The sequence below is a fragment of the Mus caroli genome, unplaced genomic scaffold (genome assembly GCF_978045245.1).
Source record: "Mus caroli unplaced genomic scaffold, Mus_caroli_1 scaffold_11, whole genome shotgun sequence".
NCBI classification, from domain to species: Eukaryota; Metazoa; Chordata; class Mammalia; order Rodentia; family Muridae; genus Mus; species Mus caroli.
Window position 1 is genome coordinate 190,714 of NW_028227266.1, and position 19,665 is coordinate 210,378.

Consider the following 19,665-nt stretch of genomic DNA (forward strand, 5'->3'; position numbering starts at 1 on the left):
GTCCTCATTGGGGCAAGAAAATCAGAAAAAAACATATTAATTAAGTAATCAGTCAAATTTATTTATTTAAGAAACTAGCTATCTTTTAATTTTTCTCCTTTATTGTTTGATTTTTAAAAAGACTTATTTATTTTTATTTATATGAGTACACTGTAGCTGTCTTCAGACACACACCAGAAGAGAGCATTAGACCCCATTACAGATGGTTGTGAGCCACCGTGTGGTTGCTAGGAATTGAACTCAGGACCTCTGGAAGAGCAGACAGTGCTCTTAATCACTAAGCCATCTATCCAGCCCTCGATTAAATTTCTTTGTTTAGATTAAAAATATGAGAGAGTATGTGTGTGTTCATTAAAAGTATTCATATTTTCACAACTAAGGTTTATCTTAATGGCATTATCTTCTATAACTTATTTATACTTTGTGTTGCTTCTCAGGTACATTTCTCTGTGCACATTGATTCTATATTTCTGGGAGTGCCAATCCCACAATATATTTTAAAATAAATCTGACTCATTGTCTTGAGCTCATTCTATGGAATTTTCCATGATCTTCCAGTTAAAAATAATAGTTAAATTGAGCATGGTGACACATCCTTTTAATACTTGGGTGTAGGAGGCAGAGGCAGGCATACCTCTGAGTGCAAGGACAGCCTGGTACACATGAGTGCAGAGTGCAAGGTTGCATAGTAAGGTCCTGTTTCACTAAATAAACAAATAATCCTTCACTTCTTTGATTTCTCCATACCTTTCTTGTATTGTATAATTTTATGATTGTTCTTTTAAGTGGTATTTGCTTACAGTTAGTTTTGTTTCTCATTTCATCATGACAAGCCTTTGTACCTTGTAAAAGTAGGCATGTAAATATATAGTGAATTTTGATTGTGGTTATAACTTCTAAATATTCAAGGTAAGTATTTAATTTTTTACTTTAAAAATGATAAAAATAGTAAATATTTATTATACAGTAACTACCCATTAAATATAACTAATACTTATTATTGGAATTTAGCTACAGGAGTGGAGGATGGCGGATTAAGCTGGCTAAGAAAGTCTTGTCAAAGAATGAAGGAACAAGCTCAAAAAGAAAACAGAAAATTTGAAGATATTGTAGCTGAAAAATACGGGGTAAGTATTTATGTTTTAAGGATATATATATTGTTTTCATAGTTTACTTGAAAACTAAGTATCTTTGTTTGGAGTCCTGAAACATTTTAAACTGATATTCTTTTAAATAACTTCCTGCTTGTGATTATGTAAGGATATTGCTTAGAAATGTTTTTACATTTGTTTGTTTGTTTGTTTGTTTAATGTGTGTATAGAGGAATGTGCATATGCAAAAGGCCCAAGTGGAATTTAAGGGGACAATACATGGGAGTCAGTTTTATCCTTCCCTCATGTTGTTGTCTTCTACATATTTGCATCCCAAGAATTGAACTCAAGTCATCAGGCTTGGTGAGAAGTATGTTTAGCAACTTATCTATCTTGTCAGCCCAGCCTACAGTATCTTAAGATTAACATAATGAATTTAAAATCCAAATGTGTTAAATGTAAAATATGCATATGTTTAGTGTAAAAGTAGCATTTTCCTCATTGGAAGGAAATATAAATAATACAGGGAAGTCTTTATAGTATACCTTTAGGGATAAGGATTGTTGACATCTTGGTAGACTGGACATTTTCATATATTTTAGCATATTGGCAGTGTGACTGTGCTTCGACATATTTTTTATTTTTTAAGCCATTTTAATGTCCTTTCACTTCAGATAATGTTATACCTGAATATCCTAGCTGTAAATACACTCCCAATTACATACTCCTTTCCCTGTAGAGTTTTTGCAAAGATTTTTTTTTTGAGTCTAATTATGTATCTTTTTTCTTCTTCTTCTTCTTCTTCTTCTTCTTCTTCTTCTTCTTCTTCTTCTTCTTCTTCTTCTTCTTCTTCTTCTTCTTCTTTTTATTTTTTTTTTTGGTTTTTCGAGACAGAGTTTCTCTGTGTAGCCCTGGCTGTCCTGGAACTCACTTTGTAGGCCAGGCTGGCCTCGAACTCAGAAATCCACCTACCTATGCCTCCTGAGTGCTGGGATTAAAGGCGTGTGCCACCACGCCCATCTTAATTATGTATCTTAATCTGCGAGTCTTTCTTTTTCTACACTACCTTAAAAGCTATTTATGTGAACCTTTTTGGGTAGAATACTTTTTTTTTCATGTTTCTTTCCCCATCTTTATATCTAGAAGTACTAACATGTAGTTATGAGGTTCTCTAGAATCAAATGCCATGCATCTTTTTTTTTTTTTGAAAAAAAATTAAAAACATGGATCTGTTTACTAAACTGTATAGAATTTCTTTGTCAATTTGATTTTTAAGAATTTATTTCGTCGGGCGTGGTGGCGCACGCCTTTAATCCCAGCACTTGGGAGGCAGAGGCAGGAGGATTTCTGAGTTCAAGGCCAGCCTGGTCTATAAAGTGAGTGCCAGGACAGCCAGGGCTACACAGAGAAACCCTGTCTCGAAAAAAAAAAAAAATATATTTATTTCATTCATTTTACATGAACTCCTCCTACCTCCATTTATTAGTCTTTCTTAGTTTTAAACGGTTTTGTTCTATTGACAGGGATCTATAGTTTTAGCAGCATAGTATAACCTCTTGGATCTGAAGTTAGCAGTATGAATTAATTATGACTTTTTAAAGGTTGTATTTATTGTGTCTGTGTGACACTCTTGAATAGAGCATTTGTTCTTAGTGCCTCTCTCTTTGAAATATTTTTATTTGATTTAATTATTTTTCTTTATCTACTTATGATTTTTAAAGTATTTTGTTGGAAAGTAGTGTATTGTGATTTTTAAGGTTCTGTATTTTGGTTGGGAATTTTTATTGTACCATTTAACAGTATATCATGACACAGTGGCATGAGGAAGACAAGAAACTAAACTTTTCTTAATTATAGGTATATTATTATTCTCCCTTATAGTCAATGGAAATATTTCAGTCAAAATTAAAAGAAGCCGAAAAAATTGCATACAAAAGAGAAGACTGTGGATGGGAACGGTGGAGAAAGCCTGCATATTCAGATACAGCACAGTGTAGTCAAGCAAGTGGCACATCAGACTTAGTGAAATGTAAAAATCTCTCAGAGGACAGCCACCTGGAAATGGGGCCAGCAAATAGCAGCAACTATAAGTTTAGTGGTCCTGACACAGGGAAGAGATCTGGGACTTTACAAACCTGTAGAAGGGAATCTGCCCTAAGAAAAAGCCAAGATTCTTCTGGAAATTTGAGATCTAAATTCTTAAGACCCTCTGATGAAGATGAATTGTCATTTCACAAGAGGAAAAATTTTGAATCTTCTACTTCATATTCTCCATTAGTGGCTCAGGCTTCTTTGCATTGTGACTTTCGAAAACTCACAGAGAACAGTGAAGAAAGTTCAACATCCTGGAGTCGATCTGATGGGCGACAAGAAAACACAAAGCCTTCAGATAAAAAGCCATTAGAAACCTGGAGCTACAATGCCAATCAGCACTCTACAGGAGGTAGAAGAGAACAGTTACAGGCTGAGAGCATGAGTTGTGGTCCACCAGGAAGAGGACTTCAGCAAGACATGACGTTGACAATCGCTGGGTATTTTATGTATATGTGTTTTCACATAGATTCATGAGTGGGATGGGATCAAACCTTGGTTTTGTCATTAGTGGTGGCCATGTTGGAGATAGAAAATGTGTGTCCAAAAAGTAAGGACAAATGTCCCCTTAAATGATCATTAAAATAGGTTAAAGGTCTGGGGAGACAGCTCAGATAGCTGGCATTGTAGTGTGCACTTGTAACCCTAGTGCTCCAGCAGAAAGATGGGAAGTAGAAACAGGGAAATTCCTGCAGAAGCTCATGGGCCAGATACTTTGGAAACTTAAGGGGAAATTTTGTTATGATGACTGAATAACTGAGGCAGGGATTAGAAAAAGTCGTTATATAAAGTAGCAAAAATGAGAGGTCCTGTTTGAAACAACCTGAAAGGCAGAACATTAAAGGTTGTCCTCTGACCTCTTGTCATATGCAGCCAAAGGGGAAATTCTGTTAATAATTGATTGAAAAACCATGACAGGGATTAGAAGTCAAACTACCTGGGCTTTATTCTGGGTGCCTTAGGTGGTAGATCATTTCAAGTCCCTAGTTGCCAATGGGATGATGCCATTATTTATTGATATCATTAATATTGACTTAGCAATATTAATTTTTTTCCAGATTAGATAATATGATATTGGAAGTTTGAGGCTTTTAATGAACTCCCTGATTGTCTGAAGGGACAAAAAAAAAAATTAGAAATCATCTCCATATATTTGGAAGAAAAATATTTCTGAGTGACCAAGTAGTGGTAAGAGAGCAAGGTAGAGCCTTTAAGAGTGCCAGAAAGAGTCAGTGAAGGACTACTGCTGGAGGCTATTCATTTGTGTGAACAGTATTATAAGATATGTTAGATTGTTAAATGCCAGGATTCTTGGAAATTTAAAAACCAATGGACTTCAGAGCTATAAAAAATTATCACAGCCAGGCGTGGTGGCGCATGCCTTTAATCCCAACACTCGGGAGGCATAGGTAGGTGGATTTCTGAGTTCGAGGCTAGCCTGGTCTACAAAGTGAGTTCCAGGACAGCCAGGGCTGTATAGAGAAACCCTGTCTCAAAAAAACAAAAGAAAAAAATTATCATTCTGATTTTAGGACTATAAGAGATCATTGTCTGAGTCCTGCATTTTGCAGGTATAAAAACTGAGGGAATTGAGGTTGTAATTCTCATTATATCACTAGGGTTGCTTGATTTAGTAAATGAAAATATTGTAACTTCTTTGAAGCAATTGGACATATTTATGATTTAAACAAACAAATATATAAAAACCTTGTTGCTAACAGGGATTTAACTAAATATAAGCATTTTACCTGGCAAGTCTATAGCCTGTTGAATCTTTACCAGATACTTACATTTTTAAAAAACAAATTTTTCCATGGAATGTGTTTCTTTGAGGTAAGTGTAGTTAGTAGTACTTTTGTTTTTCTTTCTCTTTACTTGCATCATTGGTAGCTTTTTTTTTTTTTTTAAGATTTATTTATTATTATACATAAGTTCACTGTAGCTGACTTCAGACACACCAGAAGAGGGTGTCAGATCTCATTATGGGTGGTTGTGAGCCACCATGTGGTTGCTGGGATTTGAACTCAGGACCTTTGGAAGAGCAGTCAGTACCCTTACCTGCTGAGCCATCTCACCAGCCCCATTGGTACCTTTTCTTTTCCATCCATTGTTTCACTTTCTTTCATCTGATCATTTTTATCATTTCTACTTCATTCTTTCTTTCTTTAAGATTTATTTATTTTATGTATGTGAGTCCATGTACAGATAGATGGTTGTGAGCCTTCATGTGGTTGTTGGGAATTGAATTTTTTAGGACCTCTGCTAGCTCCGGTCAGCCCTGCTCGCTCAGTCCCTGCTTGCTCTGGCCCAAATATTTATTTATTATTATACATAAGTACACTATAGCTGACTTCAGATGCACCAGAAGAGTGTGTCAGATTTTATTATGGATGGTTGTGAGCCACCATGTGGTTGCTGGGATTTGAACTCAGGACCTTCGGAAGAGTAGTCAGTGCTCTTACCCGCTGAGCCATCTTGCCAGCCCTACTTCATTCTTTTTTAACTTGTGATTATCTTATAGGAAAACATCACTTAGTAGTGGCTCATATGAGTTAAAGCTTTAAGCTTATTATTTTTAGAGATAAAATTTACATATGTATAGTTTTCTTTCGTTAGAAAAAAATATATTAGCTAAGAAATTTTAGGAGCTTGAAAGCCAGAGCAGTATTTTAAGTAACCTTTATTCGCCTGTTTTAATTTGAAATATATACTACAATGTTAGTGAACTGGACCCTTTCATTATTTCTTTCTGAGAAGTTCAGTGTGTGTGTAGGGGTGGGAGAGAGAGAGAGAGAGAGAGAGAGAGAGAGAGAGAGAGAGAGCGCTCACAATTTGATGGGAAAATGTGGGTTTTCTTTTTAGAAACTAATTATAATGAGGACTGCAGATATATGCATGTAATATAAGAAAATCAAACAAAATTATACTTCTTTCTTGTATATAGGACAGTAGGAGATATTATGTGTTTCTCTTAAAGTGTCTGCTCAGTGTTACAGATCGTTAGAGAGCCTGGAGAAAGAGATTGTTCTATAAGTATGTTGGAAATTCTAGGCTTCAGGTTAACTTCACTGTTTCTTTCTTACCTTCTCTTGATTTAATTTTTCAGCTAAGGTTTGAGACATGAGGGAAGAGGGGCATTTCTTAACAAAGTGATAGGGTGAAGAACTAATATGCATCCCAGATGAGCATTAGCAGAGACCTTCTGCAACTTTACCCAGGATACATTTGTTATAACAGAGTAGCCATGTGCCAGGCTTTAATAGTCTAAAATATGGCTCTATGTACAATGTCAGAGACAGAAGAGAGATGCAGGAGATAGAAGCAGAAGTACTACCATGGGGCTGAGGAAAGGATTGTGTGCTTGTTTGGTCTCCTTGCTGAGAAAGCATGAGGACCTGAACTTGACTTTAGTTCTCAACATTTTTGTGAATGTGTGCAGTCCCAGATCTGGAAAAATAGGGATGGGGGATCCTTACAACTGACCAGTTAGCTGATAATTCTCTTGCAAACTAAGGTCACTATAAAATTTCATTTTTGTTAATTGAGAATTTGAGGGTTTTTTTTTTAATGTGTCAATCAAAATTTGTTAAGACTGCTTTAAAGCAGCAAGGACAGAGAGATTGGGGACCTGGTGGTTCCATTGCAAAAGAGACCCTGTCTCCTAAACCAAAATCACAATCTAGAAGGGCTAAGGATGTCCCAAGTCAAAAGTGTAGAAAAAGAGTACACAAAAGTTTCAGAATACTGCATCACCCAAACTTCCTTCAGTTCCCTCTGGGCATCAAGGATGGTGGTCCCTTACTGATGTTTCTGCCAGAGCAGCAGCAGTCCCACAGGTCTCAGCACTTGCCTCTGCAGCCTTCTTTTTTCATGGCCACCAAGTCTTCAGCCTTCAGTTCAGGAGTATTTTGATTGTTTGTGTTTTGTTTCTGTTTGTTTTGTTTTTTGGTTTTGTTTGGGTTTTTTTGGAGAGGAAATATTTTTTGCCTTACCTTTTTTTATTGCTCCTTTTATTTTGAAAATTTAAAAGCCTTATGAAGTGTAATTGGCATGATAAACAGCTGTACAAAACTTGTAAATTTTGGAATATGCTTATGTGTATCTTGTGAAACACAGTCTCTGCAAGTTTTCTGGTGAATGTTTATAATATTCCCCTCCTGCCCCCCCCCCCCCCCCGTTTCCACATCCCTAACTCCATTTCCATTTCCAGACCCTTCTGCTTTCTTTCACCACAGACATTTTATGTAAGTGGGAAATGCATTGTGTATTTTTGCTGGGAGGCTGGCTTCTCTTACTGAGCATAATTGTTTTTAGCTTCATTCATGTTAATATGCATGTTAATAGTTCATTTCTTTTTATTGATGGGTAAAATATCATTGGTTTGTAAACCAGTCTGCATTCTCATTCCCTGTAGGTGAACATTTAGATTGTTTCCTGTTTGGGACCATTACCAACAAAACTTTAGTATGCACTCATGTACATATGCTTTCTTTTCTATTGCTAAGAGATGAATTACTGGATCATACAGTGCTTCCACTCTAGACTATTTCCTAGAATGGGCATGCCATTTTATGTTACTACCAGTAGAATATGGAACCATCATCTACCCTATTTATGTTGAAGCACTTGGCAGTGGCAGGCTTTTTAACCTGGTGATTAGCGATAGGCCGCAGCTATACTATCTCTTAATAACTACAGATCAGGTGCGGAGTATCTCCTCAAGTTGCTTGTGTGTCTTTTTGGTTAATGCTTAGAATATCTAGTAATGACTTCACTCTTGTTTCCTTGTTGATAGTCCATATTTTTGTTTTCTTCATCTGCTTTATTGATTGCATTCAAAAAGCAACTGGTTTTATTGAAATTTTCTATGATTTGATTTTTATTTCTGCTTTTTAATTTTTTCTTATATTCTGACTACTTTTGATTTGATTTTTTTTTAACTTTTTTGATTAAAGGTGTTACCTGATATCTGTTGTTTCCAAATAGGTAATGAATTCTCTGCTTTCTACAAGGTCAAACCCTAGAAGATCCCTACAAGTTGAGATACATTGAGTTTACACTTTTATTCAGTTCAAAATGCCTTCCATTTTCTCTTCTCTCTTTGCTTGATGCTGGCTGCTGAGGGTCCAGGTAGCTGAAAGCCATCTAACAGTGCTTGTTATTGACCTCCTATTTAATATCATTGATCAGAAAACGTTTTTCGAACAACCTGGTTTCTTAGACTTCCTATGAAAACCAATTTTATGGCTCAGAGTATGGTCTATTTTGGCAAGCAGTTTATATATATATATATATATATATATATATATATATATATTTGTTTGTTTGTTATATTCTTCTTAAACTAATGGATGTTGAGTGGTGTGTTCTGTGAGTTGTCAGTAGCTCATTTAGTTGTTATTCATCTTCCATATTCTTGCTAATTTCCTGTTTACCTTCTATAGTGTTTAGAAATATTGAAATGCATAGTTTTATTGTGGAGTAGTCTGTTGAAATACTATCAGTTTTTGCTTTGTGAAGCTTCCTTATTAGGTACATGGATGTAGAGATTCTTGTGTACTTTTGATAGCTTAATCCATTTTTCTTATAAAATAACCCTCTTTGTCCAGGGTACAACATCTTTTGTTATATAGTAATTTATCTCATATTAACATAGATACATCAACTTTCCTTTGACTAATATTGAGACAGTGTATCTTTCATTCTTTTACATATATCACATTTATATATTTATATTTATAGAACTCCTTTGTTAATTGAAAAGGTCCATAGCTAATACCTGCCTTTTACTACAGGTTTTTTAGTAATCCAATCTTTTAAAAATATTACTGTCAGTTTTTTTAATCTCTGGCTTGTAGTTTCCCTGAGTAGAAATTCAATTTGCATCTTCATTGTACCTTTCGAGACAAGGTTTTGTATTGACAGAGGCCACACTGTCCTTGAATACTCTATCCTCCTAGCCTCCTGTGTACAGATGTGAACCACCAAGCCTGACTATAAGACTAAAATATCTTTTTAATATCTTTATTATTTCTTTATGAATAGATGGGATGCATTTGTACTAATAACTAAATATGACTGTTTTTTTCTATCTGTCAGTTCTTATGTCTTTTGATTTTGATAAGGGTTTTTTCTCTTGATTATGAGTTTTCTCTTAATTACTTTTCTACTTACTTGCATATCTGATATTTGGGTGCTAGATGTTATGATATTTACTTGATGAGTGCTGCATGTTCTCCCCATTGTTTATTGATATGAATCATGGTATAAATTGATCAGTTTCATAAGAACATTTTGAGTCAAATGTGTCATGTATTTATTTTTGGTTTTTGTTTTGAAATGTTGGAAGCCATTTACTACTTAATTTTAACATTTTTGATTTGGGTTCTGAGCAGTATTTTACTGTATGGGGTATTATTTCCTAAGCATTTTACCCAATATTTTCTTACTTATGCAATTATGATTTATGGCTAATGGGACAATTTTTTTTGTTTTTTTGTTTTGTTTTGTTTTGTTTTTTGTTTTTCGAGACAGGGTTTCTCTGTATAGCCCTGGCTGTCCTGGAACTCACTTTGTAGACCAGGCTGGCCTCGAGCTCAGAAATCTGCCTGCCTCTCCCTCCCGAGTGCTGGGACTAAAGTGTGCACCACCACGCCCGGCTTGGGACAAATTATTATATAGATAATATTACCAGAATACCTCAGAACATTTCTTTAATTAACTGGTAAAGTTGTTTTTCTTTTCATAGGTATTGCCTTGACGAACATTCCAGGGCAGCCCTGAGGGACTCTTTCATCATATAGCTTTCTTTTCTTTAGCACTCTGTACCAGGATCTTTGGATTTGTAGGACTGTTACTATTCTTTGCTTTAGACTCCTTCTGGCTCTTGCAAGGTTCCCCCCTCTGTGTTTTGTAGCCTTGACTCTTAAGCTAGGTTATCTGTTGTTGGCTGAATTTTTTTCTTACATGAGGCTTTTTCTGAGATTTGCACATGATCTCAATTTTAAATTATGCCATAGATCGGCCCCAGTCGGCCTCTCTCAATCTGTGGGAAATTAGGGTTCCGGACAGGTGGGCATGGAGTTGGCGATGAAAAGAGTGACAGACAGACATGGACACAGAGAGAGTGTGTATCTGAATGTATTTTCTCAAAGTGAGCACCAGTCTAATAATACAGAAGAAAAACTAGAAAGCTAGGCGAATACATTCATCAAGGTACACTGATTCTTGACACAAAACAAAGAAAATGCATACATAAAAAGATAGTGGGAGCCAGGCCTTATTTACAACTGAGAATAGGAACAACCCTTAATTAAAATCAGCTAAACACAGGAGCCAGGTGAATGTTCTGATACAATGCTAGTCTATTGTTAAACCCACCACCTTTAGTAAATACCTGATTATGCTATTCCTCTGTGCCTAGTGAAAAACCTGCATCAGGGGAATTCCGTTCTACTAAACCCTTTCATGAGTAATACTACAACCCACCTATTTCCTAGGCATTGTGTATTCCTGTGTTTGGGTGTGACTCAGCTATTGTTCTAAGTAATTACTTTGTAGACTAGCCCTGAACTTTTCTAGCTCTATTCAAGTAAATTGTAATGCCAAATTAGTTTAACTATCTCTACTAGAAGTAAATTTGAATGTTACTGACTAGGTAACATTTTTCCCGTATTCCAAGCTCATGGTCGGTTCAAGGACTTTCTAAGACATTGGAACACTGGCAAAGGCTTAGCTATATGTCAAAATCAATCCCTAAAAGCACTTATAATAAAACAATACTGAAAGAGAGCACATGGATCCATACACCAGACTAACATGGGGACAGGTTTTGATTGTACGCGCTAGGGGAATGCCAGGGTTCAAGGAGGCTAAGTTTCCATGAAACTCTTTGCCTCAGGACTGCTTTCAGGTTTCTAAACCTGTCATGCAGACTTCACTGGAGTGGATGTAGCAAAATTACTTTTGTTTCTAATTAATCATGGGCCAGTTTTATAAGAGAATGCACAATTGTTGCTTTTACTTGTTGACTGCAACTAAATATTCTCAAGATTATAGCTCTAAGATGATCAATAACTTGTCATATGGAATACAGAATTTCTCAAGTTTAGAAAACTGTAGTTTGATATTAGTGCTTTTGTTTTCTTTCTTTCTTTTTTTGTTTTTTGGTTTTTTTTTTTTTTTTTGAGACAAAGTTTCTCTGTGTAGCCCTGGCTGTCCTGGAACTCACTCTGTAGACCAGGCTGGCCTCAAACTCAGAAATCCACCTGCCTCTGTCTCCCAAATGCTAGGTTTAAAGGTGTGCACCACTACTGCCTGGCTGTTTTATTTCTTTCTTAGAGTGAGTATAGATTCTGTTTGTTTATTTCTGCAACAGAGTCTCTAAATATGGCCCAGATTGGCCTCTTCACCATGTAGTTCAAACAGGCTTCTATCTCATGACAGCTGCTAAATTTGGTCTCCTGAGTGTTGATATTACAGGTGTGTACCACTACACTGGTTGAATATTCAAAAATACCATTTTTAAATACTAATATATAATAATATTATTAATATAATATAAAACATTAACATAATAGCAATATATATAATTTATATATTTATTTTAAAATTATTGGGATTATTTTCAGTTATTATTATAACAGTATTATATTGACAATTTTTGAGTTCTTAACAGAATCTTGAAGTGTAGCTCACCCTAGAATGCTGATTTTAAATTTTATGTGTTAGAACTGTGACCTACTATTAGCGCTGAATGTTTTGGTGAAATGAGTTAAGCTAATGCATGAGGTTGCTTTATGACTTATGCCTGTCCCCTGTCCTATTTCACCTTCAGTCCAGAGGCAGAGTCCACCTGTATCTTAAATGTTGATGAAAAGAACAAGTTGGGGGCCAAGATTATCAAGGCAGAAATGATGGGGAATATGGTAAGACCCTGTGTGTTTTCACTTGGAGAAGAGTGAAATGTTTAATTATCACAGATTGTTTAGAAGCATCGGTCATTTAGTCTGTGGCATGCTTTGAAGATAGTTACTGTTTCTTAATTTCTTAAGGAAATTCTTGAGAATTTCTAGAAATACTACTCTTACAGTTCCTCTACCAGAGATATATATGTGCTGTCTCCCCTTTATTAGATTTCTGAAATTTATGAAAAATAATTGTTATTTTTAACTTTTCTATTTTGGGACATAGTTGTAGGAATTAAAGGTGTCTTTGTTTTATTTCCATTTTAACTTATTAGGAATGCTTATTTTCTTTTTGTAAAAATTTAATATTCTTTAAAAATTTTTATTTATTTTTTTTTTGATTTTTAATATTTTTATTACATATTTTCCTCAATTACATTTCCAATGCTATCCCAAAAGTCCCCCATAGCGCCCCCCACTTCCCTACCCACCCATTCCCATTCTTTTGGCCCTGGCATTCCCCTATATTGGGGCATATAAAGTTTGCAAGTCCAATGGGCCTCTCTTTCCATTGATGGCCGACTAGGCCATCTTTCGATACATATGCAGCTAGAGACAAGAGCTCTGGGGTTCTGGTTAGTACATCATGTTGTTCCAACAATAGGGTTGCAGATCCCTTTAGCTCCTTGGGTACTTTCTCTAGCTTCTCCATTGGGAGCCCTGTGATACATCCAATAGCTGACTGTGAACATCCACTCCTGTGTTTGCTAGGCCCCGGCATCGTCTCACAAGAGACAGCTATATTTGGGTCCTTTCAGCAAAATCTTGCTAGTGTATGCAATGGTGTCAGCGTTTAGAAGCTGATTATGGGACGGATCCCTGGATACGGCAGTCTCTAAATGGTCCATCCTTTCATCACAGCTACGAACTTTGTCTCTGTAACTCCTTCCCTGGGTGTAAAAATTTTTATTAATGTCTGTATATGGGTCTGTGTATATTCATTTACATTGGGATGCCCATGGAGGCCACAAAAATGTATTGGATCCCCAAGATATGTGGGGGTATAGGCAGTTGTGAGCTACCCGAAGTATGTGCTAGGAATTGAACTCTTGTCGTATGTAAGTGCAGCAAATGCTCTTAATCACTGAGCTTTGTGCAGTCCAACAGTGCTTATTACTTTCTTAAAATGAAAACCTAAAATCTTGTCACCAAAGCCGATGACCTGAGGTTTATGTGACCCACATACTGGAAGGAAGAGAACTTATTACTGCAAGTTGTCCTCTCATCTCTATACATATGCTCTGATGCATCACACCAATAAATTACAAATGTTTTAAAAAGAACCTAAATAATGATTATGAATGGAAGACCAGTTTGTCTCAAGTTAAAGAGAAACAGGAGTGATTTGATAGGAACTAATCACTCAACCATGTATTTATGGTGATATGCCCATTATACTAATTTGTGTTAAGTTAGATATGGCAGAGTAGCAAAGCTAGGAATCTTTCTATGTTCTAGTATAGTAAGCCCACTTCTAAGCATGGGTTTATTTTAAATTTAAATGTAAATGCTCTCTACATTTTTTATTCTGTTATACTATCAGAACAGTTTTCCTTAATAATTCAAGAGGCAGCTAAAGAAGATCAGTTTTTTTTTCTCAATTTTTTTTAAAGATTGTGTCTATTTCCTGTCTTTCTTTGAATCAGTGAAATTTAGCTCAGCCTAAAAATTAGTATGAGAGATGAGTTAACTATTAAATGATTATAGTAGGGAAAAACCTGAAGTTTAATGTTTGAAAGCACAGAGGAATCAATGAAAACAGTGGAGTGGTCACATAGTAGTAGGTTAACTTATATATTTAAAAAAGCAGCGTTCTATTTTTCATGGAAGCATTGCAGATTAGCATGCTCTTTTTTGTCACATAAATCTATTTAGTTTATCATGTCTTGTTTACATAAATTTACAAAGTTCTTAGGATAGTGAAATATATTCAAAATTTTTATGTAAATTTCTTATCAGAAATGAAGAAAATATAATTTTTTTTGTGATTTCTTCCTATGACAAATAACTGGTTTTCCATATTAGAAATTTGTAATACCTAAGAAATTGCAAAAGTGTGATTCCTAATATATTTCAAGTGTATTTCTTCCATTTTTATGCCTCTCAAAATAAAATTTCTTAAAACCACCTCAAAACCATAAACAAATGCTCTCATCTAGCAATTTGTATCTGAGGTATATGCATTAAAATTTAGTGTGAATTGATGATTGAAGATAGCTGTTGACTATAGGGCTTTTTGCTAAGCTGTTTTCTGTCTTATATCTTTGAAATAGTCTGTAATGAAAAATTTAACACCACAGCTTATGATCTTATTTTGAAGGAATTAGCTGAACAACTTAAAGCCCAACTTAAAGAGGCAAATAAATTTAAAGAAACACAGATACCGGCAAAAAGATTGGGCGTAGAGGTAAGTAATAAAAGTTTATTTGATTATGTATATTATTTCTTTGTTTAATGTTATTGCTATTGTAACACTAGATGTCTGTGTGTAAATTTCATGAGGATTCCTTCATGGAAACCTCATCCTAGGGCCAATGAAATCTGCTTTTATTCTAGATTCTGCAGGTTGGTGTCTTTAAATTCTTTATGTACAGAAAATTAAGAGACTTGAATTAGATATTAATTTTATACAAGGCAAATTATTTTATCTGTGGTTTGTTCATTTACTTAGTATTGCATGAAACAAATAAAAAGAACTTTCATTTGAGTAGGGATGGAGGGACAATCAAAATCTAAATGATGATGTCTATCAGAAGGTTTTATATCCTTTTCCAGGAAGAGTGAGACAGAGAGTTTTAAGTCACAACTAGATTTGGAGATAAATCTACTACTTTTTTTTTTTTTCGGCAAATACTGATCTTTCTTACTATAATATTGGTAATATATTTATGGGAGAATAGTATTTGCTTCCCCATAGCTACTTTACATACCAGTAGACAATGTTCAACCCTGGCTATATCACCAAGTTGACTTAATGAAAAGTATTTTGTTTTCTTCTTTCTTCCTTTAACTAAGAACTCACAAATTTTGCGAGCCATAAAGATGATTTATTGATCTGAATGGATAAGACAAAGCACTTTGAGATTTATTTATAAGAATATCCACGCAAAAATATTTATAATGAAACATTCCATTTTAGTGTTTGCAAAACTGAAAGCTGTACAGATTGAACTGTGATTGTTGGGAATAATTTAAAACTCTGGCATTCTTAGGAATTGAAAAATTTATATAAATGCTTTTTGTTTGTAGTAGAAAGTGTGTTTACTTTCTTTGGAGAAAAAAAATAGTAACATGGATGCTAATAATGGTTTACCTATTTTCCTTCTTAGTTTTTTAAGATGAGGTCTCATTATTATATAGCTCTGGCTGTCCTGGAACAAACTATGGAGATCAGGCTGACTTTGAACTCACACAGATCCACCTGCCTTTGCCTCCCACATACTGGGATTAAAAGCATGTGCCACCAAGCCAGGCTGTTTTCTTTGTAGAATGAACCTCTCTGTTGTAGGTGCATAAAGTGAATTAGTCGCTTTGGGTACTACTTACTAGCAACATTATGGAAAGAAAAGTAGACAGAGTGGTGATAAAGACACGTAAGGGGAAGAAGTGGGTTTTTTGTTTGTTTGTTTGTTTGTTTGTTATTTGTTTTTGAGAGCTTATCAATCTATTTGAGGCCCTTATCTGTTAATTCTGTTTATCAAGAATTTATTAAGGACTCTCTTATTTACCTTTGACTTGGCCTGAAAAAGGTGGTTCAGACAGAATAGCACAACTTTTTAAGTAACTTGTGATATAGAGTTGTATTCACTTAAGTTGCTTAAGTAGCTTTAAAATTCACTTAAAAGTTAGAATTACTTGGTAACTAATTGTTGGCTGTAATTACATTCTTGGTTTCCTTATTGAATAAGAAGATAACTTTTCTCGTGAACTGAAACGAAAATATATAGTAAATTTACCAGAATTATGAAGAACTAGAAAAGAAGTTCAGGGTCAGAAGTTGAAGGCCTTCCAGACTCTTGGCCTTTCTAGTATTTACTATAGTACTCCTAGCCTTCCATGAAGGGTTAAGGTTGTTTATAGATGTATAAAATGTGTGTTTCTTGTGTTCATCTTGGACTGATAGTGTCAAAAAATGTGACTCATGTGGGATATTAAATAAAGAATATAGGAAATGGAGCTGGAAAGATGTCTCTGTGATATTACTATAGGTTTGGTTTCTATCATTCACGTGGTAATTCATAAACATTCGTAACTCTAGTTCCACGGAGTCTGGCACCCTTTTCTAGCCTCTTCTGGTACCAGGCACACATATTGTATGCAGTCAAAATATTCATGTATGTGAAATAAAAATACAAGACTATAGAAAATGTCTCAATTTTTAATTTAAATGAATTTATACAAAATTGTTCTTTGCTGACTTCAAAGATCTATGAATGTGCAGTTTTTTGTTCTTTTATTGTATTAGTAACATATGCAATCAGTGACAACTGGTCATTTTGAGCATCACCCTGGTCTTTGATAATGTACTCTCTAGATTAAGTAAAGACTAGCACAATTAGGTTTATGTTTAATAGTAGAGTGTGGGACAGTATTAGTGGCAGTGAGATTGGATTTCTGGGAAATCAGTAAATCTTGGAATTACCAGCATATAGCAGATATCTCTAAGCTGTAACAGAAAGTGAATCTAGCTTTCTGTATATTAATAATTCCTATGGGAGTAATGCCTAAGTGAAGCTATAACCTTGAGGTCAGGTGTTTTATTTTGTAGAAGTACGGATGCTGAAAATAGTTGCTGATTGAGTAACTAAGTTAAAGAAAGAAAGGCATAAAATTTTTTAAGAACTTTGGAGATGGTTCAGTCAATAAAATATTTGAGTTGGATTCCTAGAATCCGTGATAACCCTAGTCCTGCGACAGAGGAGACAACCAGATTGCTGGGGCTTATTACCTAGCCAGCCTAACCTACTTGATAGATCCTGGGGCAGTAAGAAATCCAGTGTAAAAATAACAAACAAAGCAAAACAGGAGGGCAAAGAATCACGTCCAAGGTCATCTTCTGGTCTCCGTTTGCATGTATACACATATATATCACTGTGCACACATCCACACAAAACTAAAAGGAATCAAAGTCTAGAGAATGTGATAAACATAGTAAAATACTTTCAAATCAAGGAATGTGATTATATAATTAATTTAAAAATCTTTAGAATAGAGAGCAGCTTTCACAACATAATAAAGTTAGGAGTCACATTATTATATTTTTCCATCTATATATTTCCAGCAAGGGGACAGGTAAAAGATTTAAAGTAAAACATCTCAAAAATAAGCGTGAAAGGTAGTGACAGTCTTTAATCTTGATTAACTATTTGGAGGAAAATAGATTCCTTTAAGAACATTAATAAGAATGTATTGTATTTCTTCAACATCAGAGCTATTAAATGTAAATGGAATTCATTTTTATATTGAGTTCTGACACGAGGAGGAGATTAAAATGTGAATAATTTGATCGGCTTCTTTTCAATGATTTTTAATGAATCTATCACCTGATGCTCTTTTGATTATTACCAATGACATTTATGTTCATTATGCTATGCCATTTTAAGTTTATGTTGTGTTATGTTACATTTGGCTACAATTTTTTAGAAAAGATAATGTCTTTAAACTATGTGAAATATAATAGCTTATGACAAGCCAGACACATGAAAGATATTTGAAAAGTGTTAAGACAAGGAAACATTAATATCATCACAATAGCTACTTTGAAAAGACTGCTTTGACAATTGGTTGCCTCGTTACAAGTTATACGTTTATGCAACACCCATTGCATATGATATCCACTATATCAGAGATGGGTATTCTCATACAGGTCCAATACAATATTGGTACTTTATCATCTTTTTTTTCTCCTACCATAAAGATTTTATTGATTATTTGGGAATTTCTCATAATGCACCCTGATCACACTTTTCAGTCCTTTAAAGTCCACCCCTCTCCTCCCTTGTGCCTTCTCTGGAAAATAAAAAAGAAGAAAAAGAAAAACAGTACACCAGTTCAAATTTATGTTGTCCATATATTCATTTGAACATGGTCAAACTCTCAGTGACTAGTGAGTCAGAAGTTTGTTAAAGAAAACTGAGTCTTTCTCCTACCCCATTCCTACCTGTTAGTTCAAGGCCACTCTAAACAATTTAGCAAGAATATATCTCAGAATCTTTTTTTTTCAAACTAAATATGAGGGTTATTATATGTGAGGCCTTATGTTCAATACCCAGTATGCACAATTAAAAACAATACAAGGTTGTTTCCATAGTTAAGTTACTAAAATACTAAAATGAACTTTTGGTCTCTCCCCCTCTTGTCTTTTGTTACTGTCACTTTAGAGTAGGTGATAAAAATCCAATAGACTTAAAAAACTTAAATCCAAAAGACTCAAAATAACCCATAGTTTTGTATGAAAACAGGAATCTTTTCTGTAATTTCTCATTGTTAAGTATAGAAATTTACCATTGTTTGAGTTTTTCAAACATTAACTAAACTCATTCATTTTTCTATAGCATGAAGATGAACAAGAAGTAATCCTTATTCAAACAGATAAGTCTGGAAGAATGTGGCCTGTGAGCAGCCCTAGAGAAACCCTGGATATGAAAGCAGAAAGAAGGAAGAGAAAGAGAGTATGTCTAGCATATGCTTTTATGTATTGATTCACATTTTCTTTTTTTGTCTTTTATTTATTTATTTACACTCCAGATTTTATTCCCTCCCTTCCACCTTCCCACTGTTCCACATCTCACACCTCCTCCCCACAACCCTGTCTCCATGAGTATGCCCCCAACCCTCACCCAGCCTGACCTCTAGACTCCCTGGGGCCTTCAGTCTCTTGAGGGTTAGGTGCATCTTCTCTGACTGAACCCAGACCTGGCAGTCCTCTGCTGTATATGTGTTGGGGACCTCATATCAGCTGGCATATGCTACCTGTTTGGTAGTCCAGTGACTGAGAGATCTCAGGGGTCCAAGTTAATTAAGACTGCTGGTCCTCCTACAGGGTTGTCCTCCTCCTCAACTTCTTCCAGCCTTTCCCTAATTCAATGACAGGGGTAAGCAGCTTCTGTCCATTGGTTGGGTGCAAATATCTGCATCTGACTTTTAGCTGATTGTTGGGTATTCTGGAGTGGGGTCATACTAGGTCCCTTTTTGGGAGTGTTCCATAGCTTCAGTAATAGTGTCAAGCCTTAGGACCTCCCCTTGAGCTTTATTCCACTTTGGGTCTTTCGCTGGACCTTCTTTTCCTCAGGTTCCTCTCCATTTCCATTCCTGCAGTTCTTTTAGACAGGAACAAATATGGGTTAGAGTTTTGACTGTGGGATGGCAATACCCCCCTTACTTGAACCCTGTATTCCTGCTGGAGGTAGGCACAATAAGTTCCCTCTGGGATGTCTTAGGATATGGTATGAACTGCTCTGAGTGCAGCAGATTCTCTAGCATGGCTCAGGATATGATGTCTTCACAGGAGCAGACCA

At 35.3% G+C, this 19,665-nt stretch overlaps 1 protein-coding gene across 1 annotated transcript in view; it reads left to right on the forward strand.

Annotated features, from left to right (window-relative positions):
* Cwf19l2 (CWF19 like cell cycle control factor 2) overlaps positions 1–19,665 on the forward strand; it is a 72,445-nt gene that overhangs the window by 24,780 nt on the left and 28,000 nt on the right. The window contains exons 7-11 of the mRNA XM_021171789.3: positions 1,012–1,127; positions 2,973–3,622; positions 12,019–12,109; positions 14,469–14,555; positions 18,703–18,819. Coding sequence (XP_021027448.1) covers positions 1,012–1,127; positions 2,973–3,622; positions 12,019–12,109; positions 14,469–14,555; positions 18,703–18,819 — 1,061 coding nt within the window. The remainder of the gene's footprint in view (positions 1–1,011; positions 1,128–2,972; positions 3,623–12,018; positions 12,110–14,468; positions 14,556–18,702; positions 18,820–19,665) is intronic.